Raw genomic sequence first — 27,320 nt, 5'->3', positions numbered from 1 at the left:
ACTTTTCATGCATCAGCTCAGTGTATAGAATAGAATAGAATAGAATAGAAAGCTTTATTGTCATTGTTTTAAATACGAGATTCACAGTTGCCACTTCTGGTAAGTGCTTTAAAACAAATACTTGACAAGACTAAACGAGGCAGATAAAACATATAAAAGGTAAAAAAAAAACACACAGTTATAAAGCAAATAAAACAGGTAAAGTAGATGTAATAAATAAATAAATATAAATAGAAGTGTTACACTAGAAGTATAAAAATATAAAAATAGATGTAATGTAAACGTAGTTTAAAACGTTTAAAATGGTAGTTAATTATTACTATTATATATAAATGATGGTGCCCATTCAAACGTCCCGGCATGTTTTATCCTAAGAGGTCTGTAGTGGCATTCCGTCTGGATCCCAAAAATAAGCCACAAACGAGCTGTAGGCACAGTAACTTCAGTCGCGAATGACAGGAGATGTAATCCAGTTTAAAAACGTTTACTGAAAAAAGTTAGATATTACATAGTGTCACACGGTAGAAAAACTATGTGCTCCCTAACCCTAACGCAGCTCTCTGCCTCCTGACTCTAATGCACACTCACTCTCTCACTATATTAAAGGGAGTATAAATCATAAAAATTCAAAATACATGCATTTGTCTCTTTACCTTTTTAAACATTACCTAAGTCAGCCACAATAACTAGAAATTATGTATTTTAACTTATATTCACACATTGTGGCTCTTACAAGGTCATTATACAGACTGACTGAGCACCCCAACTCTGACTGACTTCCAGCCTCCCTGGACAAGCCGTGCGTAATGCTGAATGGACTGACCCTCCGCGACCACCACCACTACTACCCGATGCGACTGGTCGACCCGAGGCACCTCCCGCAACTGATGTCCCTGGAGGACCATGAGCCCACCATGGTGGAGGGGACGCTGGGGCCGCGCAACTCCACGACGGTGGGAGAGGAAGGGTCTCCGGGTCAGCAGCACCAGACCTTCCCCTGGGCGGTGACCCTGCTGGCCGGCGTCCTCATCACGACCATCGTGGTGGATGTTATCGGGAACCTGCTGGTCATCGTGTCCGTGTTCAGGAACAGGAAACTCAGGAAAGCAGGTAGGACAGGTGTTTGTGTTTGTGCACGTTATAGTCGGTTTGTGGAGAAACTCAAGAGTGAGTTCAAAAGTGTTAAGTTTTCTATAATATCCATGGAGTAACTGAATGATTATGTTTATCAATAGAGAATTTAACTTTATCCAGTGTTTCTGGAGGTTATGTCACTATGAACTCAGGCTACAGTGTTGCGCTCAGTGAATTTATACTCTATTTCCTTTCTTATGATATTCTTCTAATAGTTTACCTTAAAAAAACATTAGTAATAGAACTTTTAATTATTTTAGTTGGTTATTACATTTTTTAATCTGTAGAAAATGTACCTTAAAAGGGAGATTTGCCAAGTATTTAATATTCTTAGCAACATGGGAGTGGACAAATATGCTGCATTATGCAAATGGAGGTATATTTGTATTACTGGAAAAAATTACTGGATAAATATAGTCCAGAAACCCTCACAGTTACTGCATTTAGCATAAAAAAATATGCTCAAATCATAACATGGCAAACTGCAGCCCAACAGACAACAACAGCTGTCAGTGTGTCAGTGTGCTGACTTGACTATAACTTGCCCAAAACTGCATGTGATTATCATAAAGTGGGCATGTCTGTAAACCCATTTTCATTCACATATCTTGAGGTCAGAGGTCAAGGGACCCCTTTGAAAATGGCCATGCCAGTTTTTCCTCGACAAAATTTAGCGTAAGTTTGGAGCGTTATTTAGCCTCCTTTGCGAAAAGCTAGTATGACATGGTTGGTACCAATGGATTCCTTAGGTTTTCTAGTTTAATATGATGCCAGTATCTTCACTCTAGCTTTAAGACTGAGCAGAAAGGATACTATCCTTTATTATAGGAGGCAAACACAATATCCAGTTAGTATCCACCGACAGCAGTCGAAGTGAGCCTCCACACCAGCTTATTGCTTATAAAGTGTTTTTGTAACTTCATTATGAGATCATTAGCAGGAGAAGTCATTTCACTCCTTGAGAGCTCAATTCTCTGTAACTTTCTCCATCTTGGCGTCTTCCTGTCGCTGCCGTGCTGAGCGAGCGTCTTGAACAGATCACTGCTTGATGTGTTACTCAAGGACAGTTTGACAGAATGTTTGTCACGCTGCAGACGATCACAACCCAAATGCTGTGTGACACGTTGTAGTTTTATAAAAATGCAGCACTGACAGAATAGTTGTCACCGTCAAATGTCTGAAAACAGTTGAGACTTGTGGAGCAGCTCTGCTGTGAGGCTGAGAGACATTTTGGCTCTCGGTCAAGGCCCCAGTTGGTGACTCACTGTAATCGATTTTAAAATCTAATAATAGTCCCAGATTGATGTGGACTACGAGCCTTCAAGAGCACTTCTGTGCATAAATAACCCAGTCAATTAGGAGCAGTCAAACATACAGACAGAGAGGGAATCAATCCAGGCTCCTAACTGTTATCGTTCACTCAGCAGCATGCGCCTGCAGAGCCATATGAAGCACTCAATATCACATTAAAGGCACTTAGTGAGGACGGACACCTGCTTTGCACTCACTCCACAACATATGAATATTGATGAGTTGTTGTGCCGTTTACGAGCGCTGCATCATGGAGCCTAATTTACCGTTAAGCTCTGATAATAATAGTCAATATTAATAGGAACATCACTTCACAGCATCCCTCAACAAAACATGTTGATGTTAGAGAGGGCTTGCTTGTGAAAGGTCACATCCCAAGTTAAGTATGGAGGAGGAGGGTGGCCGTCTCCTCTTTGAAATCGTGAATGAGCTGCCGGTTAATGAAAGCACTCAGCTCAGTGTCTTTGTTAAATCGATTCAGATCAACAGGAGGTGCAGCCCGGTAGCACTAAATAGCGTATGAATGACATGGTAATTCGCAAGTCATTTTGGGTGCAATAAGAACGCCGAGTGGAGGTGGATGGGTCCAACAAACACAGGACTTTTATACAGTGACGTTTGTGATGTGTTATCTGTACTTCTATTTCATTGTTTCAGTATGTATATAGAGTAGGTTACATACTTAATTTAAGCCCAACCATGACGTTTTTCCTAAACCTAACTAAATGTTTTTTTGCCATTACTGTAGTTTTGCGTTCATGACACGCAGGATGTCTTTGTAATGTCATGTTATTCATATGCCTTCCCATGAGATCAGGTTGAAATGGCCACCAACTCCTGGTAAATTTCTATGGAAAGCAGGTGAATCTGTTGGCATCTGGTTGCAGTGTTTTACATTCAGCTCATTTTAACACCTTTATGGTAAAAAGTCAAAAATCTCAATAAAACTGCACTTTTAGAAACAGTCTTTATGTTTTAGTGTCAAAATGTTTCACCACTGATCACCAGTGACAGTTGAGTAATCATCAAGTCAGGTTTTATGTTTTCGCAATGTTAAATGGTTGTACTGTCGAATGATTGGTTTGAAAGATGTGCTGCTGTGGTGCGTTCACATGCTTGGGTGCACAGAAAGATGTTGAGCTGACAAACCTGGACGTTGTGAAAATAATAATGTTTTGCTGCTTTGCACTTCTACAGTTTTGTTAAAATCCACACCAAGATGATTATTGATATAATCATGTTTGACAAATGACTTTTATTAAAGGACCTGGCTGAAAACGGTTATTTTGCAACCCTGATCCTGTGTGAATGTTGAAAGCGTTGAAGTCATGGGACTTATTTCAATGGCAGAAGACAAACAAAGACATGAGGAGCGTGGAAAGAGGGGAGACTGTATGGTTTGAATATGGGGATAATTGTGCCCATTTTCAGACAGTGTCTCCTAGAAGACATGTGAGAAATTCCTTTCTTGCCTTCATACGGATGGCCAATCATGGCGTGATGTTGTTGGACACAGCGCCCCCTAATCTGATGTTGGGAAGGTGTGAGGGGAGGAGGTCTCCGGAGCCTTTTGATGATCCGATGAGCATTTCTGATGGAGTATACTTGCGCCCTAAGAGTGGAAAGAGTGTTGAGAAATATCGGTTATTGTGAGGAAAACTTTTGTTTGCCTCTTCAGCAGTTCCATTAATGTCAAGTTGTCTTTCTTTTTGTGGCATTTCCCAGGAGCCTTTTCTATGTTTCAAATGAACATTCCAAGCAAACCAGTATTTGACAGAAATCATAAACTTAAAAAAGTTAAATTGGACTTTATTAGATTTGTCATATACATATAGGTACATACATAAAATTTGACCTGCATTTAAGCCATTCTAAGCATTTAGGAGCAGTGGGCTGCTGTAAAGCTCCCAGTGAGCAACTTGGGGTTCAGTGTCTCGCTCAAGGACACTTGCCGACAGTAGGAAGGGATGTATGGGTCAAACAAACACAGGACGGTGGTCGCTGTTTGTGTCCCGAGTGAACCAAAAGTAAATGTTGACTTTACGCTAGTTACATAACGTTGTGTTAGAAAGTCTGCTTTGGACTTAGGTTATTTATTTATGCTAGTTGTGTTGTTCTGTTCCGTTGTTCCATTATTATTTTAACACAAACTATGATTTTTTCGCTAACCATAACCAAGTAGTTTTTTTGCCTAAACCAAACCAATCGTTTCACAACGTTAACCACATTTCATATTGTGTTTCTGCAAGCATGATACGAGGCTGATATGAAACATAGCTATGACATTTATTTTTGGTTCAGAAACGATGTTTAATGCATCCTATGGTTTGCAGAAACGTACAATGCCAACAGTTTTCTGGCGACCGGGTTGCATTTCAATGACTGTATTTCAATGTGAAGCAGATATAACTACATGTTGAAATACAGTTATTGAAATGATGTTGAAACAATGGATATATGTAATGTGAAAGTCTAAAAAATATCCACTTTTCAGTCAAATGTAGCCTAGTTTTAACTTCGTCTGAACAAGCTGTGTTCAAACTACTTTAAAAGGTGCTAAATGCGAGATTGGGAGCTTTTCTGTTGCCTCCGCACGGCTCTCAACAGGGTGACGGCTGAGCCGGTAGCTCATAGCTAACAGTGCTAACAGAGCGAACAAAGGCAACACTGCTGACAGAGATAACAGTGTTAACATGAGAGGGAACCAGAGGATGTGTGCTACGCTTCCACGACAATGCTGTCGGTCAGGACGGCGTTATCAGCCGTAACCGCCGTATGAGAGTAGCGCAGAGCGGCGGCCATGAGCTAGCCAGTTGGGCACGCTCACATGCACTGTAAGGCACACACGGCTACGTGAACAAAGCACAGAGAAGCTCTGATTACAACACACACAGAGGGAGAAAGACTTCATTCTCTGCTCAGGTAGACATTACTCCTCTATATCTTTACATAGACAATAGTTGTTGATGATATACTAATGCTCTGGATATTGTATAGAGCACCTTTATCTGTTGCAATGGGGCGTGGATGTCTTTATTTTAGAGTGATAAGATCACAAAGTAAGTGATCTTTGGTCAAGAAAGTGGTGAATTTAAGAAGGGGAGGTTTGAGCTGGCAGGGTTTTTGCAAGTTAATTATCTTTATCTCTATCCAGCATCACTCTCCATCACCCGAGTGTCTAAATCTGCAGCCTGCGATCATCCCGTCACAGTCATGCTCCAGAGCGCCACACACTGTCACCGTGACTAATTTGCATCGCCATGAATCAATACATAAACACCAATTCCCTTTAGCTCGTCAAAGCTGTCCCATACGCATCGGTCACAAAAAAAGTAATTTGTCTTCTCCTGTTTTTCCATCAATGTGGGAGGAAGATCCCTGGAATTCCTAAGTGAAAATGGAACGATTGGAGGTGGAAAACTGGATGAATTGTTCAGCTCTCTCATTTATTCTTCCCGTCGCCACCTCCTCATTCATCTCATTTCCCTTCCTGTCTTCTCGTATCTCTTCTTTTACCCCCTCATCTTCTCAACTCCAGACTCAATTCAACTCCTGCCTTTCCAATTCTCCTTCTCCCAAAAATCCAACCTTTTTTTATCCTTTCCGTTTGATTCATTCTTTAGTCTCTTCTTCTCACCTGTCCTCTACTCTCCTCCCTTTTCAATCACCCTCCCCTCCTCTTGATTACTCTTCTCTTTCCTCTTCTCCTGCCCTGTCAGGTCTCTCATCTCCTCTTTCTCCTCTTTTCTTCTCCTACCAGTGAATATCCTCTTGTCTCCATCTCCCTGTTGTCCCCTCCATCCATTAATCTCCCCTCTCCATCTGCCCTGTCAGAGATAGATTACTCTGTCATTAGTGAAGTCCCGTCACCGTTCATTATGTCAATGTCACCACATCTACACAAACACGACACATTACCTTCATTCATGCAAAAAAAACACCTGTAAATACAACTCTGTTAATACGCTCTGGGAGAACAATTCAACAGAAATAGCTGTAATTGTTTACATCTGAAAAGGCAATTATCACGAGAGGAACGTTTCTGATTGCTCCGCTCAGCTCTCGGTGGAATTGCTCAAACGTGGACACCGAGTCCTGCTGGACACCGAGTCCTGCTGGAAATCAATTTGTCGAAGCGTGAGCGAGTCAGACAGGTTTCATTGATCTAGAGGCCAGTCTTAATAATAATAATAATAATAATAATAGCTTGGATTTATATAGCGCCTTTCATGAAACCCAAGGACGCTTAACAAAGACATAAATAAACACAACAAATGTAACAGTAGCTAGAGGCCATAGGCCTTGGTGAAGAGGTGGGTTTTGAGGAGTCTTTTGAAAGTGTCCAGAGATGGTGCGTTGCAGAGCTCTATGGGGAGAGAGTTCCAGAGGGTGGGGGCTGTCACACTGAAGGCTCTGTCCCCAAAAGTTCGCATTCTTGTGTGAGGGATGGAGAGCTGACCCGTGCCTGAGGATCTAAGGTTCCGGGGCTGTGTGTAAGGGTGGAGGAGGTCAGATAAATACTGAGGAGCCAGGGCATTGAGGGATTTGTAGGTGAGGAGGAGGATCTTGTAGGTGATGCGGGACTTGACCGGGAGCCAGTGGAGGTGGATGAGGGTGGGGGTGATGTGCTGCCAGGGCTTGGTGCGGGTGAGAACCCTGGCAGCCGAGTTTTGCACATACTGGAGCCTGTCCAGGGCTTTGCTGGGAACCCCGGACAGAACTCCATTGCAATAGTCCAAACGGGAGGTGACGAAAGCGTGGATGAGGGTTTCTGCCACAGAGTCAGAGAGTGATTGCCGGAGACGTGAGATGTTTTTGAGGTGGAAGAAGGCGGATTTGGTGATGGACCTGATATGAGATTGGAATGATAGTGTTGGGTCCAGGATGACACACAGGTTGCGGACTTCCGAGGATGGGGAGAAGGAACAGCCGTCAACGTCCAGGTGGAGATCTCCAACCTTCCGGAGCAGGGCCTTGGGAGCCACAACCATGAGCTCGGTTTTGTTGCTGTTGAGTTTTAGGAAGTTTGATGACATCCAGATTTTTATTGCATGTAGGCAGTTTACAAGTGACTGTGGGGGTAGCTGGGTGGATGGTTTGGTGCTGAGATATAGTTGTGTGTCGTCAGCATATGAATGAAAGCTGAGACCGTGGTGGCGGATGATCTGACCAAGGGGGAGCATGTAGATGGTGAAGAGGAGGGGTCCCAGCACAGAGCCTTGAGGTACGCCATGGTTGACTGGGGCCGGGGTGGAACTGGAGTCTCTGATGGTGACAAACTGTTTTCTGTTTGTGAGGTAGGACTGAAACCAAGAGAGAGCTGAACCGGTGAGGCCAAGGTAGTCAGATAGGCGGGTGAGGAGGATGGTGTGGGAGACTGTGTCGAAGGCAGCTGAGAGGTCCAGGAGGACGAGGATGCTGATGTGACCAGAATCTGCAGCGATGAGGAGGTCATTTGTGATTTTGATGAGGGTGGTCTCTGTGCTGTGGTGTGGTCTGAAGCCAGATTGAAACGTTTCGTAGAGCTCATGGTTGGCCATATGTTGATGGAGTTGGGCGGCCACTGCTCTTTCCAGAATTTTGCTCAGGAAAGGGAGGTTGGAGATCGGTCGGTAGTTGTTGCTGTCATCCCGGTCCAGACCTGGCTTTTTGAGGATGGGAGTGACTGATGCCATCTTGAGGCTGTCGGGTACAAGACCAGATGCCAAGGAGGAGTTGATGATGTTGACCATAATGGGGCACAGGGCAGGTAGGCACGCCTTGACCAAGGCTGTGGGCATGGGGTCCAGAGAACAGGTGGAGGCTTTGGCCTTAGTGACCAACTTTGCGACCTGAGGAGCACATACAGGGGAGAAGAAGGAGAGGGAGCACTGAGGCAGGCGAACATCCAAGGGAGCCACGCCCAGTGGCTGAGGTGTGTGTGGAGGGAGGTGGGCAGGCACCAGGAGCTGCTGATGGATGGACTCGACTTTGTCCTGGAAAAAGTCCAGGAACTTAGTGCAGAGGTCGGGGGCACCTGAGGGGAGGGGGGGGTCGAGGGGGCGAAGGAGCCGGTTGATGGTGGAGAACAGCAGTCTGGGGTGGTTTTGTTGGTTGGTAATGAGGGTGGAGTAGTACTGTGTTTTGGCCTGGGAGAGAGCTACTTTGTAGGCCCTCACATGCTCTTTATAAGCCTCAAGGTGGACAGTGAGGCCAGATCTTTTGTAGCGCCTCTCCAGTTGACGGCCGGTGGTCTTAACCTTTTCAGAGCCAGAGGACAGTCCCATCTGGACAGAGTAATCCACAGCAGCGATGAACTCTAAATGTCATCCAGATCCATTCATGAACACGCATTTTTATTTTGTCTTAATTATACAAGTTCAGTAGTGTCCAGTGTCGGGAATAAAGCAGTAAAAGGCCGATAGCTGCTACACGAGGTGCTCAAACTGACTCTCTCTAACGTCACTCACAGTTCTCCAGAGGAACTTTATTAACTATCCTGTGAGTTAGAGCCAAAAAATCTAAATTTGGTCAACTGACTGTTGAAGCCTGAGAGCCAATCAAGGCATAAACTTCCTGAAACAAACATCTTTAAGCTCATCTTATTGAAACCAAAATTGGGGCACCAAGACACACATTAGAGAGAGTAAACTCTAATTCCTCTTTCACACCACTGACCAGGGTTGGACCAGGGTTATCTGACCCATGTTCAACCCTTCTTTAGTCAGTTCTAACCAAGCCAGTCAACCCGGGTTAATCCCTGGTCAGGACAAAATCAGATACGACCTGGGTCACAATCCCGGAGCAATGCATACCAATTAGCTCAGGTGTTTGAAATGGGTGTTAGAAATGGGTGGGGGTGTTACAGGTCTGGAGATTTACAGAGGGAGGGTATGACAGTGGCATCATCAATGTGTGCAAAAACGTAAAATGTCACAGAATGATGCATGTTATGGGTCTAAATATAGTACAAGCAGCATTTTTACCTTTGTAAAATGTTAAACTATGTTATATGTTATGTGGGGCTGTAATGTATGCAAAAACATACAGATTTACATCCATCAATCAACACTCATGAACTACGTTGTGCTATCTAATATGATAATATAGGCTACATTTACAAAAGGATTAGAAACTTCTGAAAACTGAAATGAATATTTTGCTCACTCCACCATCCCAGCAAAGATTTTATACATATAGTAGGACTACTAAAGTTGTTCAGTTGGACATATGGCAACTGTTGGATAATATAAGAGTTTGTCCGGATGTAATAAAATGAGTTTATATTTCATTTAGTTTGCTAATTGCTTGATAATGTAATGAACTGGGGACTGTGTTTGTTACTTTATAACAGATGGTACAGGCGACAGATGGATCATTTTGCAAGTTTATTTTGAAAATTAAAAAAGTTAATAAAGGTGAAGTTACAAATAGAAATAGATGCGCTCCCAGCTGGTTGTACTGTGAGGTGTTTGGCTGTGTTTCTGTGTAAAGTTACAGCGGACGCGTCTCTCATTCAGCAGCCTTGTTATGTTCACATACACTACGTAACTGTCCGTCATCCTACCAGTCACCAGTCACCCCCCCTGAAAAAGTCCAGTCTGCTCTGAATAGCTTGATGTTTTCTTATCTAGACAGCCAACTAAAAACTAACGGGGTTGTCTTATTGCACAGTTTGTTGGTTGGTAGGCACTCCAGATACCCAAATGTATGTGCACAAGCAGTCTCTGTCTACGTGTAGTCTGACAGTACAGACATTTACTGTGTTTGTGTATCAGTAAAGTGTGCATGTGTGCTGTATGTGCAGCTGCAGACAAAAGAGATTTCAAAACTTACCATGAACTCTACTTGATTCAACTCCGTTCCCTCTGGGTTGTTTACTTTTTGCTTCCATCTCTAAACACAGAAAAAGAGGAGTCAAACAAATTGAGATCTCTAAAACGTTCAGCTTGAGTAGACGTGTTTGTGCCACATAGAGCAAATCTGCCTCTGTTTGCCCTTGGTGTTTCCACTGTTTACATCCATGTTTGCTAACTTGTTGTTTCCTTTAGTGCATTGCAACATTTGTTGGCAGGTTACCACCACCAACAGTGAAATATTAATAATCCTTTTGTTTGTACACAATACAAACTAAACAGGGACCCACTCATCTAAACCTTGCTCTGTAGCGCTGCTAGTGGTCAAAAACCATCCACACAGGACCACAAACAAAGTTAATGTGCTCTTAAAGAACAGGGTAAAACATCATCTTACAGTCTGTGATATATATATTTATATGTGGTGATAAATATCAGCGGCTCCACACAGATGGAGTTTGGTCAGTGTTAATCGTTGGGATGGTGGGTGGTGTCACTCTCTGCATCATGAGAAGTAAAGCTGAGCAGATGGCGGTTCTCTGGGTGATTCTCTTAATCCTAGAACCAACCGGTTTGACAGCTGGAGAGCAGCAGGAAGTGGGGTCTGCTTTGAAATACCAACCACTGAGGGGATTTACTCGTAAGATTAGCTCACGATTCCTTTCTGACCTTCATTTTCATCTCCAACATCTCAAGACGTTCACTCCGAGGAGCTCTGGTGGATCTCAACGAGCCCTGAAGCTCCCAACTAATGAGACTTATTATGTAAATGAGTGAAACGGTCAGCAATGACCAGATAATGAACGTGAATAAAACATACATCCAGCAGCTATAATTAGGTTTGGGCATTCTGAAACCACAAGTCAATCCGTCCATCAAACCCCTGGTCCTTTCAAATCTCTCATCGAATCTATGTAGGTTTAACATTCAACATTTTGAAGTAAAGTTAAAGTAAAGACATTAAGTCCACTACATAACTTGATATTTAAGAACAAAACTCAGATTTAGTTGAGATCTATAATCAGTTTTTGTTTTACTCGGTTGGCAGAAACACAACAACTTTGAGTGCAACCTAAATTAGGCATGTTGTTCCTCGAACTTGCACGTTTTTGGTGAAACCGCTTTTAAATTTACATCTTACATTTACAATCTTGCAAATTTGTGTGTTTTTTCTCGTAAATTTACAACTATAATCTTGGAAATACAGAGTTTTTTCCCTGAACATTACTGCCTTCCCCCAGCTCCATATACTGTATATTGATATTTAAACTGTATCTATATATTATTTTTTTAGCCTACACTGGCCCTAATACGCCGTTGTACTTTCTGATATATATAAAGATAAAATACTAGTCAGATTAATCGATCATGGAAATAATAATTAGTTGCAAAAATTTGTAGCTTGATCCTTCAGAGAAAATCAGCTGTATGAGTTTTGATTCACAACAGACGATGGATCTGAACCATGATCGGAGTCATGGCCCCTTAGCATCCCCTCTAGACCCCTTAAGTCTTTCAAACTGGAACCAGACATCAGGACCAAACCCCTTTGGTATCGGTGAAGCCTGTTTTGGCTGCTTACTTACAGCAAAACATGCTGACAGTGACTGAGTTAGTCGAGACATCAGCACTTTATTCTTGTGTCATTATGAATTTGAGGTCTGACAGAGTTCATTTTCTCTTTTCCTCTCACTGAATAGATATTTTTCTTGTCAAGTATAGATTTTAAGGGATTATGAAGAGTGATCTGTATTGCCTTCACATCATTAAACCTTTACAGCTTCAGTATTGGGTGACTGCACTGCCCGATCAAGGTCACAGATGGCCAGCAGGTGAAAGAAATATTCATGGAAGCTCCCCTCGGGGTTTTCAGATAGCACAGCTTTTAGAAATGCTGTGTGGTGCAGTTCCTGCTCCAGCAAAAGCATTTTCAATCATCATGGAAGGCTGACAATAAATAAAAATATATTTGTTGTAGATTTTTGCAGCTTGTTCCGACCCTGACCATATCTGACGGTGTAAATATTGAGCTATTGAGCTCAGCTACTTTGTCAGAAACACAACAAAAGAGCAGCTGGTATGTCTGTTTACAGTGCAGCCAAACAGTGTGAGTTTGCAGTTTGCGTGTTTGTGAAGTTGATCTTTGTCATCTTGTTCTTCACACATCAGAACAAACTAGCGTGTCAGGAACATTTTGACAAATCGTGAAATGGTGACACACTAAATCTCAGGTTCACCCTCAGTTTATTGTCCATTTACAGCCTAAAAGACAAATATTTATTGGAAGAGATGGAAATTAGACGAGCCCTGTAAAAGCTGTTGAGTCATATTGGGTGTCTGAAATGCATCTGCTATGATACATGATTCACTCTTGTACAAATCTGTTCAAAATGTACCTTAAAAGGGAGATTCGTCAAGTATTTAATACTCTTATCAACATGGGAGTGGACAAATATGCTTGCTTTATGCAAATGAATGTATATATTTACTATTGGAAATCAATTAACAACACAAAACAATGACAAATATTGTCCAGAAACCCTCACAGGTACTGCATTTATCATTAAAAAAATTTGCTCAAATCATAACATGGCAAACTGCAGCCCAACAGGCAACAACAGCTGTTAATGTGCTGACTTTAAGTTAAAGATCTGAGTTCTTCTTCCACCAATAGCTGTGGATATCTCAAAATCATGAGACATAATAGTAAAACTGATCCGCAGAGAACAAAAAACAAAGAGGAGTTACAACAACAGAAACAGGTGGCAGGAAGCTTAACAACGCAGCACACGTCTGCTGTGTGCTGAAGGCATGTGTTGCTGCTGCAGCGTATGACATGAAGTCATGGCCTCCCTTTTCCCCCTGACATCATGTCTGATGAGCCTGACCTGATCCGCGCCACCTGCCCAACCTCGTCCTGAAGCAGCACACCTGCCCGAGGATTCAGACTCTCTGGTGAGCGTCCACAGCGCCATGATTTATGTTATCTAATTCCCTTTAACTGCTCTGATGCTTTAGCGTTTTATATAATTCCTTCTCTTTGTATTTTCAGTGTTGTTGGTGAGGACACTGCTGGAGGCAACATCTTTAACCTCACACCCTCAGATCCTGACTCTGGAAATAAATGTGTTATATAAATGTATCTGCCGTGTTTCTATCAGTAAAATGTAGAACGTGCAGTTTAATGCAACTTCACACCCATTGCTATATATGTACCATCCCAAATCCCTCTTAGAGTATCAAATATTTAGCTCCTGTAGGCTTCAAAGGCGGCTGCACAAACTTTTGTCATTTGTGATTCACAGCAGGGACAATGGATTCCAATATAATGGTCATATTTTCACCCAAAATGTAGCTAAAGGTCCAACTTGATGTATTAAACTCTGTCAGTAAAACTGTCTGTCTTGAGTCAGCATGGTGTCTTGATTGATGAGGAAGTAACTCTTTGACTGAAATGTCCAGGAGCCAATCAGTAAATTACAATTTCAATTCTGAACCCTGAAAGGTTCATCAGTCTGGCCAATGAGTGAGCTTGGATTGAACGGTTCTGACCAATGGAAGAGCAGCATGGGGCGGGTGCTTTAAAGGTCAGGTCATATTTGTCATATTTTCTTCAGTCCAATGAGATTGATAGTTGGATGGCTCATCACATATCTGAAAACACAGTTTTGCGATGTGAGAGTTAAAATCACAATATGGCACCATATCCATTCAATTTGGGTTTTATTACCTAAAACAAATGGACAATTATTGATGTGAGAAATCCATATTGTTTTGGTTTTCAGGCACATTTATATTGTTAAATCATATATGTATTTGGGCTGTCAATTGATTCAAATAGTTAATCGTGATTAATCGCAAATTAATTGCCCATTTTTTATCTGTTCAAAATGTACCTTAAAGGGAGATTTGTCAAGTATTTAATACTCTTTCCAACATGGGAGTGGGCAAATATGCTGCTTTATGCAAATGTATGGATATATATATTATTTAACAATGGCAAATATTGTCCAGATTCCTTAGGTTTTTTAGTTTCATATGATGTATCTTCACTCTAGCTTTAAAACTCTGTAGAGTGCTAAGGGATTAAAGGGGACATATCATGCTCATTTTCAGGTTCATACTTGTATTTGGGGTCTCTACTAGAACATGTAAAGTTAAAAAAAACACATTATTTTTATCATACTGTCTGTTTGAATATACCTGTATTTACCCTCTGTCTGTGGGCGGTATATTGTAATGAGCCTACTCAAGTTTTTCATGATATGTCCCCTTTAATACAACATATTTTATTAGCTGGTCATCCAAATTTGCAGATTAAAGTCGAGCAAAGGTGAATTTTGACCATTAAGGTTTACAGCTGGAGTTGCATAGAAACAAGAAATCCATTCTTGAGAAACATAAATTAAAATACAGAGACCCATTAGCCTTCCTGGTTTACCTGCGGCTTTCTCATCAGCTTTGTCAATGCCCTCCATGTTCTGCACCAACGCTAACAATCATTTCACTAATTGCTGAAGCCATCCATTGATCAAAGGCTGAGCAGCTACAGTGGCTAATCGCCTCCAGCTGCAGCACAGATGTTCTGCTGATGCAAAGCATCTCACTGGTTGATGGCATTCTGCGATTACACATTTAGTATACTTGCTTGGTTTTTATAGACTCGTTCTTTACTCAATTTTAGCCGAAATATCTTAAAGGGGCTATAATTGATATTTTTTATTGTGACAATGTGATGAATCTATGAAGAATTACAGCCTAAATCTGCTGCTCCCCTCGGCTTTTACGGAGCGTCATAGTGAGTTTCAGCTCATTGTTTATCTGACATTGGGCTGTATAAATAACACTGACTTGACTTGACACAGTTAGAGAGCAGCTGGTAAACATAGCAGAGCCTCTCAGTGCCTCATTCCACATGTTGGATCTGGATCTCCGTCCTCCAGGAGATTCAGCCTCTCCTCTTGGCTCTCTCCTATCTGTGTGAATAACGTGCTTCAGTTTTGCGTCTTGTTTTCTTGTGTAGGCTGTCCTCTTTCAGGCCCGGTCTCACCAAATGGCGTATGAATGAAACGCTAATTTCTTAACTCATTTCACGTGCAATTACAACGCCTTTCTTGCTTTTGGCGTGTCATTTCACACCATGTAGTCTGTCAACCTGATCTCATGGGAAGAAGAGGAAATAGCACGACATTTTAAGACACTCTGCATGTCATTAGTCTTCTCACGTCATTTCACGCCACGTCCTTACCGTGACACGGTCGCGGTCATTGTTTAGGCAACAAAACCACTTAGTTAGGTTTAGGAAAAATATCATGGTTGGGCTCAAAATAAGTAGGTAAATTATGTAAAAAAAATGTAGGTAAAGAATGTTACGGTACGGAAAACATGTCACAAACGTCACTAACGTTACTTCAAAATAACTCGACAACACCTTGAGCACACGAGCACGGGTCTCCTGGTGGAAAGTCCTGTGTTTGTTGGACCCATCCATCTCCTCTCCCTCCCATCGTCCTTGTCACTTTTTTTTCTACGTCACTATCTCTGAGCAACAGACTAGATGGCGTGAAATGACACTCCAAAAGCAACAAAGGCGTTGTTATTGCACACAAAATGACTTATGACAAATTACCCTGTCATTCATAGGCCTACGCCATTTGGTGAGACTGGGAAAAGTCTGTACTGACTGCAATGTAAACACATCTGCATGTATCCACATGACTTATTTTGAAGTGATGTTAGGGATGTTTGTGATGTGTTTTCCATACCTAAGTTACGTTGTTTATGTACATATTTGACTTAGTTCATGGACTTATTTAAAGCCCTACCATGGTGTTTTTGCTAAACTTAACTAAGTGGTTTTGTTGCCTTTGAACCTGCGACCCTCTTGCTGTGAGGTGACAGTGCTAACCACTGCACCACTGTGCCTTGCAATTACCCTAGTTTTGTTGCCTAAACATAACCGTGACCGTTTCCTGTTAACAACGTGGTGTTAAATGAAAATGCGTCATCATGACATGCAGAATGTCCTTAAAGTTGGCGTGCTATTTATACACCTTCCCATGAGACGAGGTTTCCTTTTTCCAGGTTACATGGTGGAGAGGAGGTTGTGTCTCTCAGGCTCTAGCTGTTTTGCAAATTCTTTTTTCGACAATCTTTTTCATATATGTTCACATTCTACTTGTCATTTGGATTGTCTATGTTGTAATTTTAATATGTTGTGTATTCTGTACACACGGCATCTATTGCATGTCTGTCCGTCCAGCAGAAGGATCCCTCCTCTGTTACTCTTATTTAGGTTTCTTCCATTTTGTTTCCCATTAATGGAGTTTGTTTGGGGAGTTTTTCCATTTCTCAAGTGATGATCAAAAAGAACAGAAAGTGTTGATGCTGTACAAATGCCCCCAGAGACATATTTGTGATATTGGGTTATTATATTGACTTAACTTGAGTTGACATTTAGCAGCTAAAGGACGCTTATTGCAGGTCTAAAGGTTCCGAGTAAAAAAAAATGAACATGAAATGAACATGAAAATGTTCAGAAGACTTCAAATAACATTTAAATGTTGGAAAGTATAACTTTTTGTTTTGTGGAAAGTTCTGCTGGGGGAATTTTGAACTCATGACCTCAGTATCTCACTCCCATCGTGGCTACAGCCCTGAATATGACCCTCTAATTACTCAGTTTTATAACCTCCAACTTCTGTGTCTTTACAATATGATCCAGAAATGTCAGTCGGAGGTTGAGTCAGGCAGACAAAGTGTCTATTTTTTCCCACAAACTGCAGCTCAGTATCTCTCTGTCTGTGGTTGACAGCAGTGTTTGCTGTTGTACTTGAAAAAGGTACAAGCCGCCGCCGTCAGGATGACACACACCGGCGGCGGCTGCAGCGATGAACACACTCGCACTGCTGGGAGGAACAAATGAAACACGAGAGGAGTGTAGGAACAAAGACGAGCATCTCGACCACGCTGACATCTGTCTGTGTGGGACCGGCTGTTACAAACACAGTAACTCAGAACAGCAGACTAGAGGAAGCTCACAGCGCTACGACAACAGATGAGCTGATTAGATTTCGGAGCGACTCGCTGCATTAATTTGCATTTCAATGTGGAAAAAAAGCGATGTCTTTGAAAGTACTGTAACTTCTCAGAGCGTTCAAGAGGCAAAGATCACACTGCGCTGATAGAAATCTTTGCTCATTAATTCATCATTTGTCTTAATGAACAGGCTAATTAGCATAGCTGGTTGCGTTTAATGTATCATTTGGGAGCTGAGGTCCCTCCGGTTGTCTGAATGTATTGTACTATGGAGTCATATCGGGTGTCTGAAAGTATGATATATAGGTGCCCTGTAGAGTTGTAAACAAACAGAAGTTATGTTTACATCCAGCGTCTAACAACATCCACGGTAACAAAAATGATTAGTCTCTGATTGTCCGTCAGGTGTCAGTTAAAGGTGCTATTGATAATATTGATAACATTCAGCTACTAGATGTCGCATTCTCCCTCCTCCGTTCTATTGGATTCACTTCACAACAAGTCGTTGCCAGGCTTTTACCGTCAATCTCAGCCATTTATCTGTTTTTTCCACACTAACTGAGCGATACCGCGAGATACCAATGTTGTTGCACTATTGGCTCAAGCCTTGTTAGAAGTGGGAACCAAATGTCTGATATCTTCCACAGAGAGAAACAAAACATTCATTTGATGATTAAATGATTAATGATGAAATCACAGTCATAATAATCTCTTTTCAGGAACAGCCATACTTTTATTTGGCTCCTTTCTAAAGGCTCTGTGGATGAATTTTTTTTTTTTAAATATTCGTCTACACAAAAATGTTTTCAATAAGGCCTTCGAAGGAATACATCAGACAGGCAATACATCATCCATAAAAGCATCCATAAATGCATAAAAGCAGATGAATGCCACATAAGACCTATAGTTTAGTGCAACAGTCAAAGACTCTGTTCCGCTGCCACCACAGTAGCAACCAGTACCGACAGCCTCAAAGTCAATTTACACTGCAGCTAGCTACTAATGGTGTAGTTACAGCAACAGCAGCATTAAAAAAATCTCATTTTAATCTGTACAGCTATCTGCATCGGCTCCATGCAGGCTCACGTCTCAGCTGCGTCTCACGGGCGTAACCGCGACCTGAAGCGTTTATTTAGGCTTTGGGGTTGTAAACGTAGTTAGGATCTTTTCAGATGGTGCGTGCATAACGCTGGTGCGTATACTGAAGTACCGGTACTCAGCACTGGTGAGTACTGGCCCACTTCAGGCACTGACATCACTAGCTCTGAGCGTAGCATTGGACTCAGAACAGACTACATGGTGTACAAATGAAATGCCAAAAACAAGAATGCCTTTCTTATGCATATGATATTCCTTGCGCATTATGTGTAATTCATACACCTTTTCGTGCGACTGGGCCAGGAGACAAGGACTGGAGTCAGAGCAGGTGGAACTACAGGGGAGAGAGGAAAGTCTAGAGATAACAGGCAACAACAGGATTATGTATGCATGCGAAAAAGGCCGGAAGGCTAACTGATGCAGAGACTACGATCTGGCAGAGTATTTGAGTCCAGCACCTCCAGCAGGTTGGGTATAGACACAGGATGGGAAGTAGAGGTGATGTTGCAGGAACAGATGTAACACGAAGTACCATGAATCTATATGTAGCAGCATGAACGGCTCATATGAGACTGACTCTATTATAATGTCTTCCTCTATTACTGAACTACACAGGGAATTGAGCCTCTAACCGTGGCAGCGTTTCTCATCCTCGTTTATTAACATATAGCTGCAGCTTAGACGAGAGGAGAGGAGGGATGTTGTTGGGAATAGTCACAAAGGGCAAACGCAGTAATAAAGACAGAAGCACATATTGGCTGGCGGTTAATAACAAGTCCCCTGTCTGTGCTCCGAGTTCTTCCCTAACTGGCCCTGTGTGACGCGCCGGAGACATTCAGAATAGAAACGATGAAGCTTCATCTTAATGAAGATGGAGTCAGGGGGTGATAAATACTGAATGGTGCCGCGTAGCTTCGCAGGTATAGAAGACGGTGTTATTAACACTGCCAGAGTTAACGACCGAGCTCCCCTCTGGGTGTGAAGATGTAATTTGATAAAAGCTTCCACCACCAAAGCGTATCAATTAGAGCAGCTGCAGAGAGCGGAGACGCACCTCTCAGGCGCCGCTGAAGGGGTTTCAAAGCGGCATGCTCAGTTTGTTAATGAGATCTGATTGGAGCATGTAAGCATGGAGCAAGTGTAACATGTTAAAGGTGGCCTATACCTGCTGATACATTTGGTTTTATTTTTACCAGGTTTTGAGATATTTGCATCCGTTTCCACCCCGATACAATGGAGGTGAACGGAATTGTGTTTGTGGTGCTCGTAGCTCTGAAAAATAACATTTAAAATGATCATGGAATAAACTGTAACACACCTGGTGCTGTGGCTGGCATACCAACCAGTGTTTACCGCCCACCCGGGGAACAATAATGGTCCATCATTATGAACTTTTTTCGTGTGTGTGATTGTGTGTGAGCTGTCTAAAGTGGTGAGAGTGCAGATTATTGACCTGAATGGTCAATATGGAATCAATGGAGCAGCTTTGAACAGTTGTATTTATTAGCCTGTAATGATGGTGAAGGTATTTGAGCAGCAGTGATGAGGTTTGGAGAGTAATGATCCAGATGCTGCGTTGGAGGGTATTGGGAAACGACTGGGAGTTTGTCCTTCTGTTTTTTGTCTGCCGCTCGCTCATCTTCTTTGTTGGAGGCTATTTTTGTTTCCGTCAGTGACGTCCTGTTCAGATTGTTCCGAGCTCCATGTTCCCGTTTTTTGTTTGGCTTTTGTTTGTGTTTTGCTCCGCTCTGCTGTTTTTCTGTCAAAACTCGTTTCTTTCCTGTCAAGTTGTTTTTACATTTGTTGGCACCAAACCTTCAGTCTCTTCCTGTCTCTTACAAAAATGTCAGAAAATATCCAACTCCCTTCTACTCCAATCCTGCCCTGTTTTCATATTTATCAAATATTTAAGAGGTTTTGAATGTTCCAGTAGCTACTTGAACATTTTCTGTTGATTAATCAACTAATCCTTTCAGCACTGATTTACATTACCATCAAACGTTGTACAAAAGTGTATAATTATCATTATTTTATTTATATATACCACTTTTAAAGGTCAAAGCAAATAGCCTTTTCCAGAGGAAGGGAAAGAAAGTGTAAAGATATGGCTGCCTTCACACAAAATCAGGTGTGCCAGTGATTAGCTCAGGGTTGTGCGGCGATGTGGGAGTGTCACTTATTAATGGCCCATTTAACGCCAAGCGACTGCACCACGATTAATGGCTTCTGTTCCCTTATGGCGAGGTTGCACATCTCTGGATCGCTGGTTACGTGATTGGCCAACGCACCGTGATGTCGGGTTGAATTTCTCCAAACAGCCCAGTGTCAGCAAATGCCGTATGAATGACATGGTAATTTGTAGTCATTTTGCGTGCAATAACAACGTCTTTGTTGCTTGAGAATGGTGCTCGTGTGCCAAAGTGTTGTTTTACTTAGTTTAAGCCCAACCATAATGTTTTTCCTAATCCTAACTAAGTGGTTTTGTTGCCGACCATTTGACAACAATAATCCTGTGGCGTATAAATGACACGCAAAAAGCCTGAATTGCGTTTTCATGACATGCAGAAATGTCATGCCCCCAGTGCCGCAGCCTACAGGCACTACCCACATTCAAAATGAATGGGAGGACTAATTTGGTGTCAATGTAGTCTAACACCAATCCTTACTGATCAGAAATCAGAAATACTTTATGGATCCCTTGGGGGAAATTAGTTTATGTTTCAGTTGTTCCATTTCAGAACAAATATATATATAAACATAGATAAGTTATAAGAAAGGTGTAAATAAGACATATTGGTTGAGGCCGGTTGCCCTACAAAGTCATAGCTAATGGCCAACAACTCATGACATTCAAATGTGACCATTGATAAATGCACCAACAGTGAGCAATTTCAGAACCCTTAATCAAGTTTCAAGTCTTGACAAGTTGATTTGAGTAGAAATAAATGGAAACCAATGGCTGGAAGGTAGAAGATTATTATAATTCATCAGTACTGTGAAATAGATGAAATCTGTATTTATACACTGGTGAGATCCTTTAATTAGGCAGGCTGGAGGTGCAACATTCACTTAGTCAAACACGTGATTCTGTTGGTATATCCAAGACAAACAAGAATAATTGGAGCTTACTCACCTTTCACAGTTCATATTCTAACTGCTGATGATTCATCTGTCTCCCCTCTTGTCTGCAGGAAACGCCTTCGTGGTGAGCCTGGCTCTGGCTGACCTGGTCGTCGCCATCTATCCTTACCCGCTGGTCCTGACCGCCATTTTCCACGACGGCTGGATCGCCGGCTACATCCACTGTCAGATCAGCGGCTTCCTCATGGGCCTCAGCGTCATCGGCTCCATCTTCAACATCACGGGCATCGCCATCAACCGCTACTGCTACATCTGCCACAGTCTTAAGTACGACAAACTCTTCTCCAACAGCAACACCATGTGCTACGTCGTGCTGGTCTGGGCGCTCACCATCCTCGCCATCGTGCCCAACTGGTTCGTGGAGTCGCTGCAGTACGACCCGCGGGTTTACTCCTGCACCTTTGCCCAGTCGGTCAGCTCGCTGTACACCATCACGGTGGTGGTGGTGCACTTCATACTGCCAATCGGCATCGTCAGCTACTGTTACCTGCGCATCTGGATCCTCGTCATCCAGGTGAGGCGGAGGGTCAAGCCGGACTCGCGGCCAAAGATCAAACCACACGACCTCCGCAACTTCCTCACCATGTTCGTGGTGTTTGTGCTCTTCGCTGTCTGCTGGGCGCCGATAAACCTGATCGGTCTGGCAGTGGCACTGGACTCCAGGCTGGGCCAGGCGATACCTGAGTGGCTGTTCACGGCCAGCTACTTTATGGCGTACTTCAACAGCTGCCTCAACGCTGTCGTCTACGGCGTCCTGAACCACAACTTTAGGAAGGAGTACAAGAGGATCGTCCTGATCATCTTCAAGTTTCACTAATGAGACGATGCGCTGAGGGGAAGGAAAGGGTGGAGGTCATTTTTAACTTTTGTGACAAGAAAAGGCTATTAAAAAGCTTGACCTTGACAAAGAGAGGAAAACTGTACTAATAAGATGGAAAGAAAACAAATATACTACATGAAAAAGAAAGAAAAACACTTTATATGAGAGTAAAAAATAGAAGAACTTTAATATCTGGAGGTGAAGAAGAGGAGGAGAGACAAAGTGAAATAAATGATGCCACACAGAGAGTTATCAGTGATGCCTTCAGGGACCTTGAGAGACTTTAAATCTACAGAGAGGCAGGCAGAGACTAGAGTTTGGGAGTAACTTAGTAATGTGTTTTATCATGACTTCCTTTTATAATGAAGTCATGAATTATTGTTCAAATTAAAGTTGTTTCTTATGTTTTTACCAACTTCATACTTCAATTTGATGTTGGATTATTCAAATATTGTGATCATCTTCCTCGCCTGATTCATTTTGATGCATAAAATCTTCTGTTTCAAGACAGAAATACTCCGATACTGTGATTTTTTTAAAGGGATAGTGGACACTGTTTCTGTTTCCACAGAAGGGAAATCTGACTGATGCTGCTCAGAATTATGTTTTTTAAAAAAAAAAAAATGTATTGATTAGAATAACAAACTGGTGCTCTTCGGGAATATTAAAGTTACTACGGGGAACTTTCATTTTTGTGTTGACTTTCACAGTACCCGTGGACCAGAGTCCCTTTAGGAAACCTCTCATTTTACTGCGGCAGCAGGGTCTGACAGTACCTGATTTGGCGCCGAATCCGACCCGGTGGCACCGATGACAAGTATTAATAATAACTATATAGAAATAGCCAATCTTCTCACTGATGGTCTCGTTTGCTTATGTAGGTCATATAGAGGCATCAGTATTAAATTGAGACGTTTCATAACCAGTTAAAAGTTCCTCATAGTAACTTTAGTGTGATATACTTTTGAATTAAGGATTGATTAAAAGGTGCTACACGCACATTTTCAAACATTAGGATTTAACATGAACTGTGATCGAGGCTGACAGTCTTCTTGTCTATAGTCCTGTTCGTTTACAGTATTATATATATTTTACATTTGACAATTAATTTTTTGGAGTAACAAGCCAAACTCTCACTGGGACAAAGAAAGAAAAAGACGAAAGGATGGATGGAGGGATGCTAACAGAGTTGTTGACTTTGACCAGTGACTTGACTTTGACTTTAGGCCTTTGACTTCATGACTTGATAGTATTCCCAACCGCAAAGGTGAAAAATTAGCCTATTCAAAAATTACATTAAGAGATCTTAGAAGTTTCGATTAACCATTTTTTTCCCTGTTGTGTGAAAACTTAAGCAAACAATTGATAGGAATTCATGCTGAGCGGCTGCTCTTCACACAGTAGTGAGGATTATGAGTAAACCATGACACGGCCTGATCATGTACACACACTAATCCCATCTCAAGGCTGCGTTCAGACCGACATGAACGGCGAATTTCCACCAGATCTGAATGCATTTCTTATGGAAAACAGGAGAAGCAGTCGCCCAGTGGACAGAGTCTGTATTTGCATAAAGTTGAAAAATCTCAACTTTACACAAATGAGCTTGTGTCCAGCGCAACGCGTCCGGCTCACCGAACTTGGACCAAGCTGTCAAACTAGGCGATCTAGTGCTAAAATGAAACGAGATTCTTAAAATGTTCAGAAGTAGATTTTGGTGGATAGTTTACACAGAATAACAGAGAGTTTACGAGCAGGCCGCCGTATTGTTTCCTGTTTGTAACGGCGAGCAGAAAACCAATCAGGTTCATTTAACGATATTGTACGTCACTGCTTGAAGCAGTTGAGTGGAGCAGCACATCCCCTAGCGTCCTCGCCGAATCTGGTGGACATGTACTGTAGCGCCGACATTAACACTGTGACAGAAAATCACAGCCTTCTAACAGACATCTATTTTATAATAGAGGTTTATGGGGAAATGTTTTTTGTTGCAGTACCGTTGTTGGCCACGTTGGCAGGACTGTGTCATATTCATATCTATTAATACAGTCTATGGTGTTGACAGGCACAGTGTGACTCGTCTGTATAGTCAGTCACATGAGTCAGTAGTCAGTGAAGTTACCGTCAACCACGACCGTTTCCTAACCCCAGCTAAGTGGTTGTGTTGCCTAAACCTAGCTTCCTGTGAAAACGGAAGTTTATTTTGAAAGGACACTATGCATGTAACGAGTGTATATTGACACGCCGTCCCTGATCCGTCCAAAAGTAACGCGAGAGAGGGGTACCGCGTGCGTCAGTCTTCGATGCCAAGGGTCACTGACCAAGCGGTGGTATTTGACAAGTTGGGAGTGAGAATGAGCTGGGTTCAATGCAATTCAGATATGTGCAAATGTGCACTCCTAGTAAATTACCCCGTAATATAAATGGCGTAGCTTCTACCTCACCGTCTAAAATAATAATGACTTGTTAAGGACTTGAAACTCTGAGTTTAGGACTTGGACTTGACTTTTAGTAACAACATTTGTGACTGAGACTTGTGACTTTGACTCACCTCTGGAGTATTTCCTCTCTGAAAGCTGTTGGTGATGTTTTGTTGCTGCTGAGGCGTTGAGTCTTTTATCCTCTTCACATCATGGGTGTCTTCTATCTGGGACAGGAACAGCACAGGTGGGATGGACCCTCCACCTGTGCTACGTCCTGCGTTGATCCAGGATGAAGATGTTTTCTCACATCTGGACCGGACATGTCTGTTTAAGACACTTAAATGAACAAAACCAGAGTGGAAGAAAAGACAAAACACGGTGTCTCTGCCATTCAGAAACAATACTGTGTGCACTTTCATTTCTAACTCATCCTCAAACATCAAAACTGGTACTTTCAGTTCCCAAAACTCTCCAGTGTTCACACACTGGGCTCAATTACACATCACACACCCGCAAGCAGTTGAGTATATTTACTTTACACTTCATATTTGAATATTAAACATGAACATGAAGTTGTTCTGAACAGTATTCTGACCACATCACTGTGTTTCACACTCCTGGAAAAGTGAAAGATGAATGTTGCATGTTTGAATAAGCAGGGTGTTGCTGCTGTGATAATCCGCCTGTGCTTCAGTCCCATTTTAATGAGCTCACTCTGTGTGTGTGTGTGTGTGTGTGTGTGTGTGTGTGTGTGTGTATGTGTGTGTGTGTGTGCGTCAGGCTGATCTGGGACCAGTTCTTCCCCAATTTAAAGGTCCATCAAGGACTTTAAACAGGGCCCGGTGTAGGAGGGAATGTGTGTGTATGTGTTTGTTTCATTTTTGTGCCAAAATGTTGCCGGTTACAAACCCAGGGATTATGACAGCTCATTAGGGCCACTGTAGGTAAGATAATAATTATAACTATGGAGCTAGGGGACAGGGGTAATATTAAAAAAAGAAGATTGAAGTCGTAAATGTACGAGAAAAAAAATCTCAAATTTTCGCAATTATAAGTTCATAAATTTACAAGAAAAAAACTCAAAAACAAGAAAAAACCATGGTAACACCAGCCACTGTCTGAACAACAACCAACTTCTATCTTTGACTACACAAAGGCATGTCTTGTATTTCAGCACTCTAAAACAAACCCAACCACCCAAAGAGGTTACTCTGAACACACTGCGTTACCATAGTTACACTCTGATGCTTTTAACTGTCACAGTGTCAGTGTGAAGGGAAAACAACACAGAAAAGGAACATAACATAACTGCTCGTGTTGAACTACAGATTATGGTGAATTTTGTCCTTGGAGTTTGAACATGGATGGATGGAGAGTCTATAATATATTTTGCACTCAGTGGCTCACGTTACCGCAGTGTTTAACAGTGGCGTCTGTGGTGTGATGAGATTGATCCAACAATTTTTTTCACAACTATTTTTCATAACCATGGTTTTGCAGTTGAGTTTTTTTTCTCGTACATTTATGACTTTATAATCTTGCAAATTTGTGAGTTTTTTCTCGTAATTTTTCCATTTTAATCTCAGAGATTTATGTGAAGAAAACTGATATTTTCGCACTTTTTAATCTCGCAAATTTGTGATTTTTTTCCTCGTAAATTTGCCACTTTAATCTCAGAGAACATCTATAGTTTTTTTTCATAAATGTACAACTTTTATCATTGAAATTCTGACTATTTTCTTGGAATATTATCCCTCTCCCCCAGGTTTGTAATTTATTTTTTTAATTTACCTAAAATGGCCCTGAGAGTCTTTAAGGGTAGATTTAGAGACTTTTTGAAATCTTTTGTTCTTCAGTACCCAGTAGACATTAACTGGATAATTTGCAGGTTATCAATTTGAGAATAGAGGAGAGCTTTAGAGGTGCTGGTTGGTGGATTTTGTCACCTTTGGACCGAGCCAGGCTAGCTGTTTCCCCCTGTTTCCAGTCTTTATGCTAAGCTAAGCTAATAGACTCAAAACTCTTGTTTGTTTAAGTAGACTATTCATTTATTGCATTATTTTTATATGATTTTTTTTTTTTTTTTTTGTATATTTAGTACATTTTGCTCTCATCATTAATTTTTTTGAAAAATATATATAATATTCTATAAATGCAAATTATTAGTATAAGCAATTGGAAATAGTTGCTATTTTAATAATTAATAGTTGATGTGAACCTTCAAGCTCAAATCTAGGTATCTAAAACTGGGCTTCACTAGCAGATTCAAACTACATATTTAAATATAATCATTGAAATATGTTGAAACAAGGGTTATATGTCTCCAAAAACATCCAATCTTTGGCCCAGTTTGGATCTAGGAGCAGAGATCTTTTCACCTGCAAATTACCAAAACAATGTCTACTGGGTTGACGACAGTGTGATCCCCCTGTTCTCAAAAGAAAAGTCATATGGGTGGACAATGTGTGGAGGTGAACAAATACATTTCCCTCATCAGTTTGCCTTCCTTTGAGAGTTAAA

At 41.7% G+C, this 27,320-nt stretch overlaps 1 protein-coding gene across 1 annotated transcript; it reads left to right on the top strand.

Annotated features, from left to right (window-relative positions):
* Positions 1 to 376: 376 nt before the first annotated feature.
* On the top strand, positions 377 to 26,772 carry mtnr1al (melatonin receptor type 1A like). The gene is made up of 2 exons (XM_074648999.1): positions 377 to 1,110; positions 21,608 to 26,772. The coding sequence occupies exons 1-2, from the start codon at positions 807 to 809 to the stop codon at positions 22,372 to 22,374; spliced, it is 1,071 nt and encodes a 356-aa protein (XP_074505100.1). The 5' UTR covers positions 377 to 806; the 3' UTR covers positions 22,375 to 26,772.
* Positions 26,773 to 27,320: the final 548 nt, after the last annotated feature.

Source organism: Sebastes fasciatus, chromosome 10 (genome assembly GCF_043250625.1).
Source record: "Sebastes fasciatus isolate fSebFas1 chromosome 10, fSebFas1.pri, whole genome shotgun sequence".
Classification (NCBI taxonomy): Eukaryota; Metazoa; Chordata; class Actinopteri; order Perciformes; family Sebastidae; genus Sebastes; species Sebastes fasciatus.
The sequence above is the reverse complement of the archived record's forward strand: the minus strand, read 5'-3'. Positions and strand labels throughout refer to the sequence as shown.

Bases quoted from the DNA above. Each gene is read 5' to 3' on its own strand.
- mtnr1al (XM_074648999.1), top strand. From the start codon at position 807: ATGCTGAATGGACTGACCCTCCGCGACCACCACCACTACTACCCGATG. The intron at 1,111-21,607 runs GTAGGACAGGTG...TCTTGTCTGCAG, and splicing joins CAGGAAACTCAGGAAAGCAG to GAAACGCCTTCGTGGTGAGC.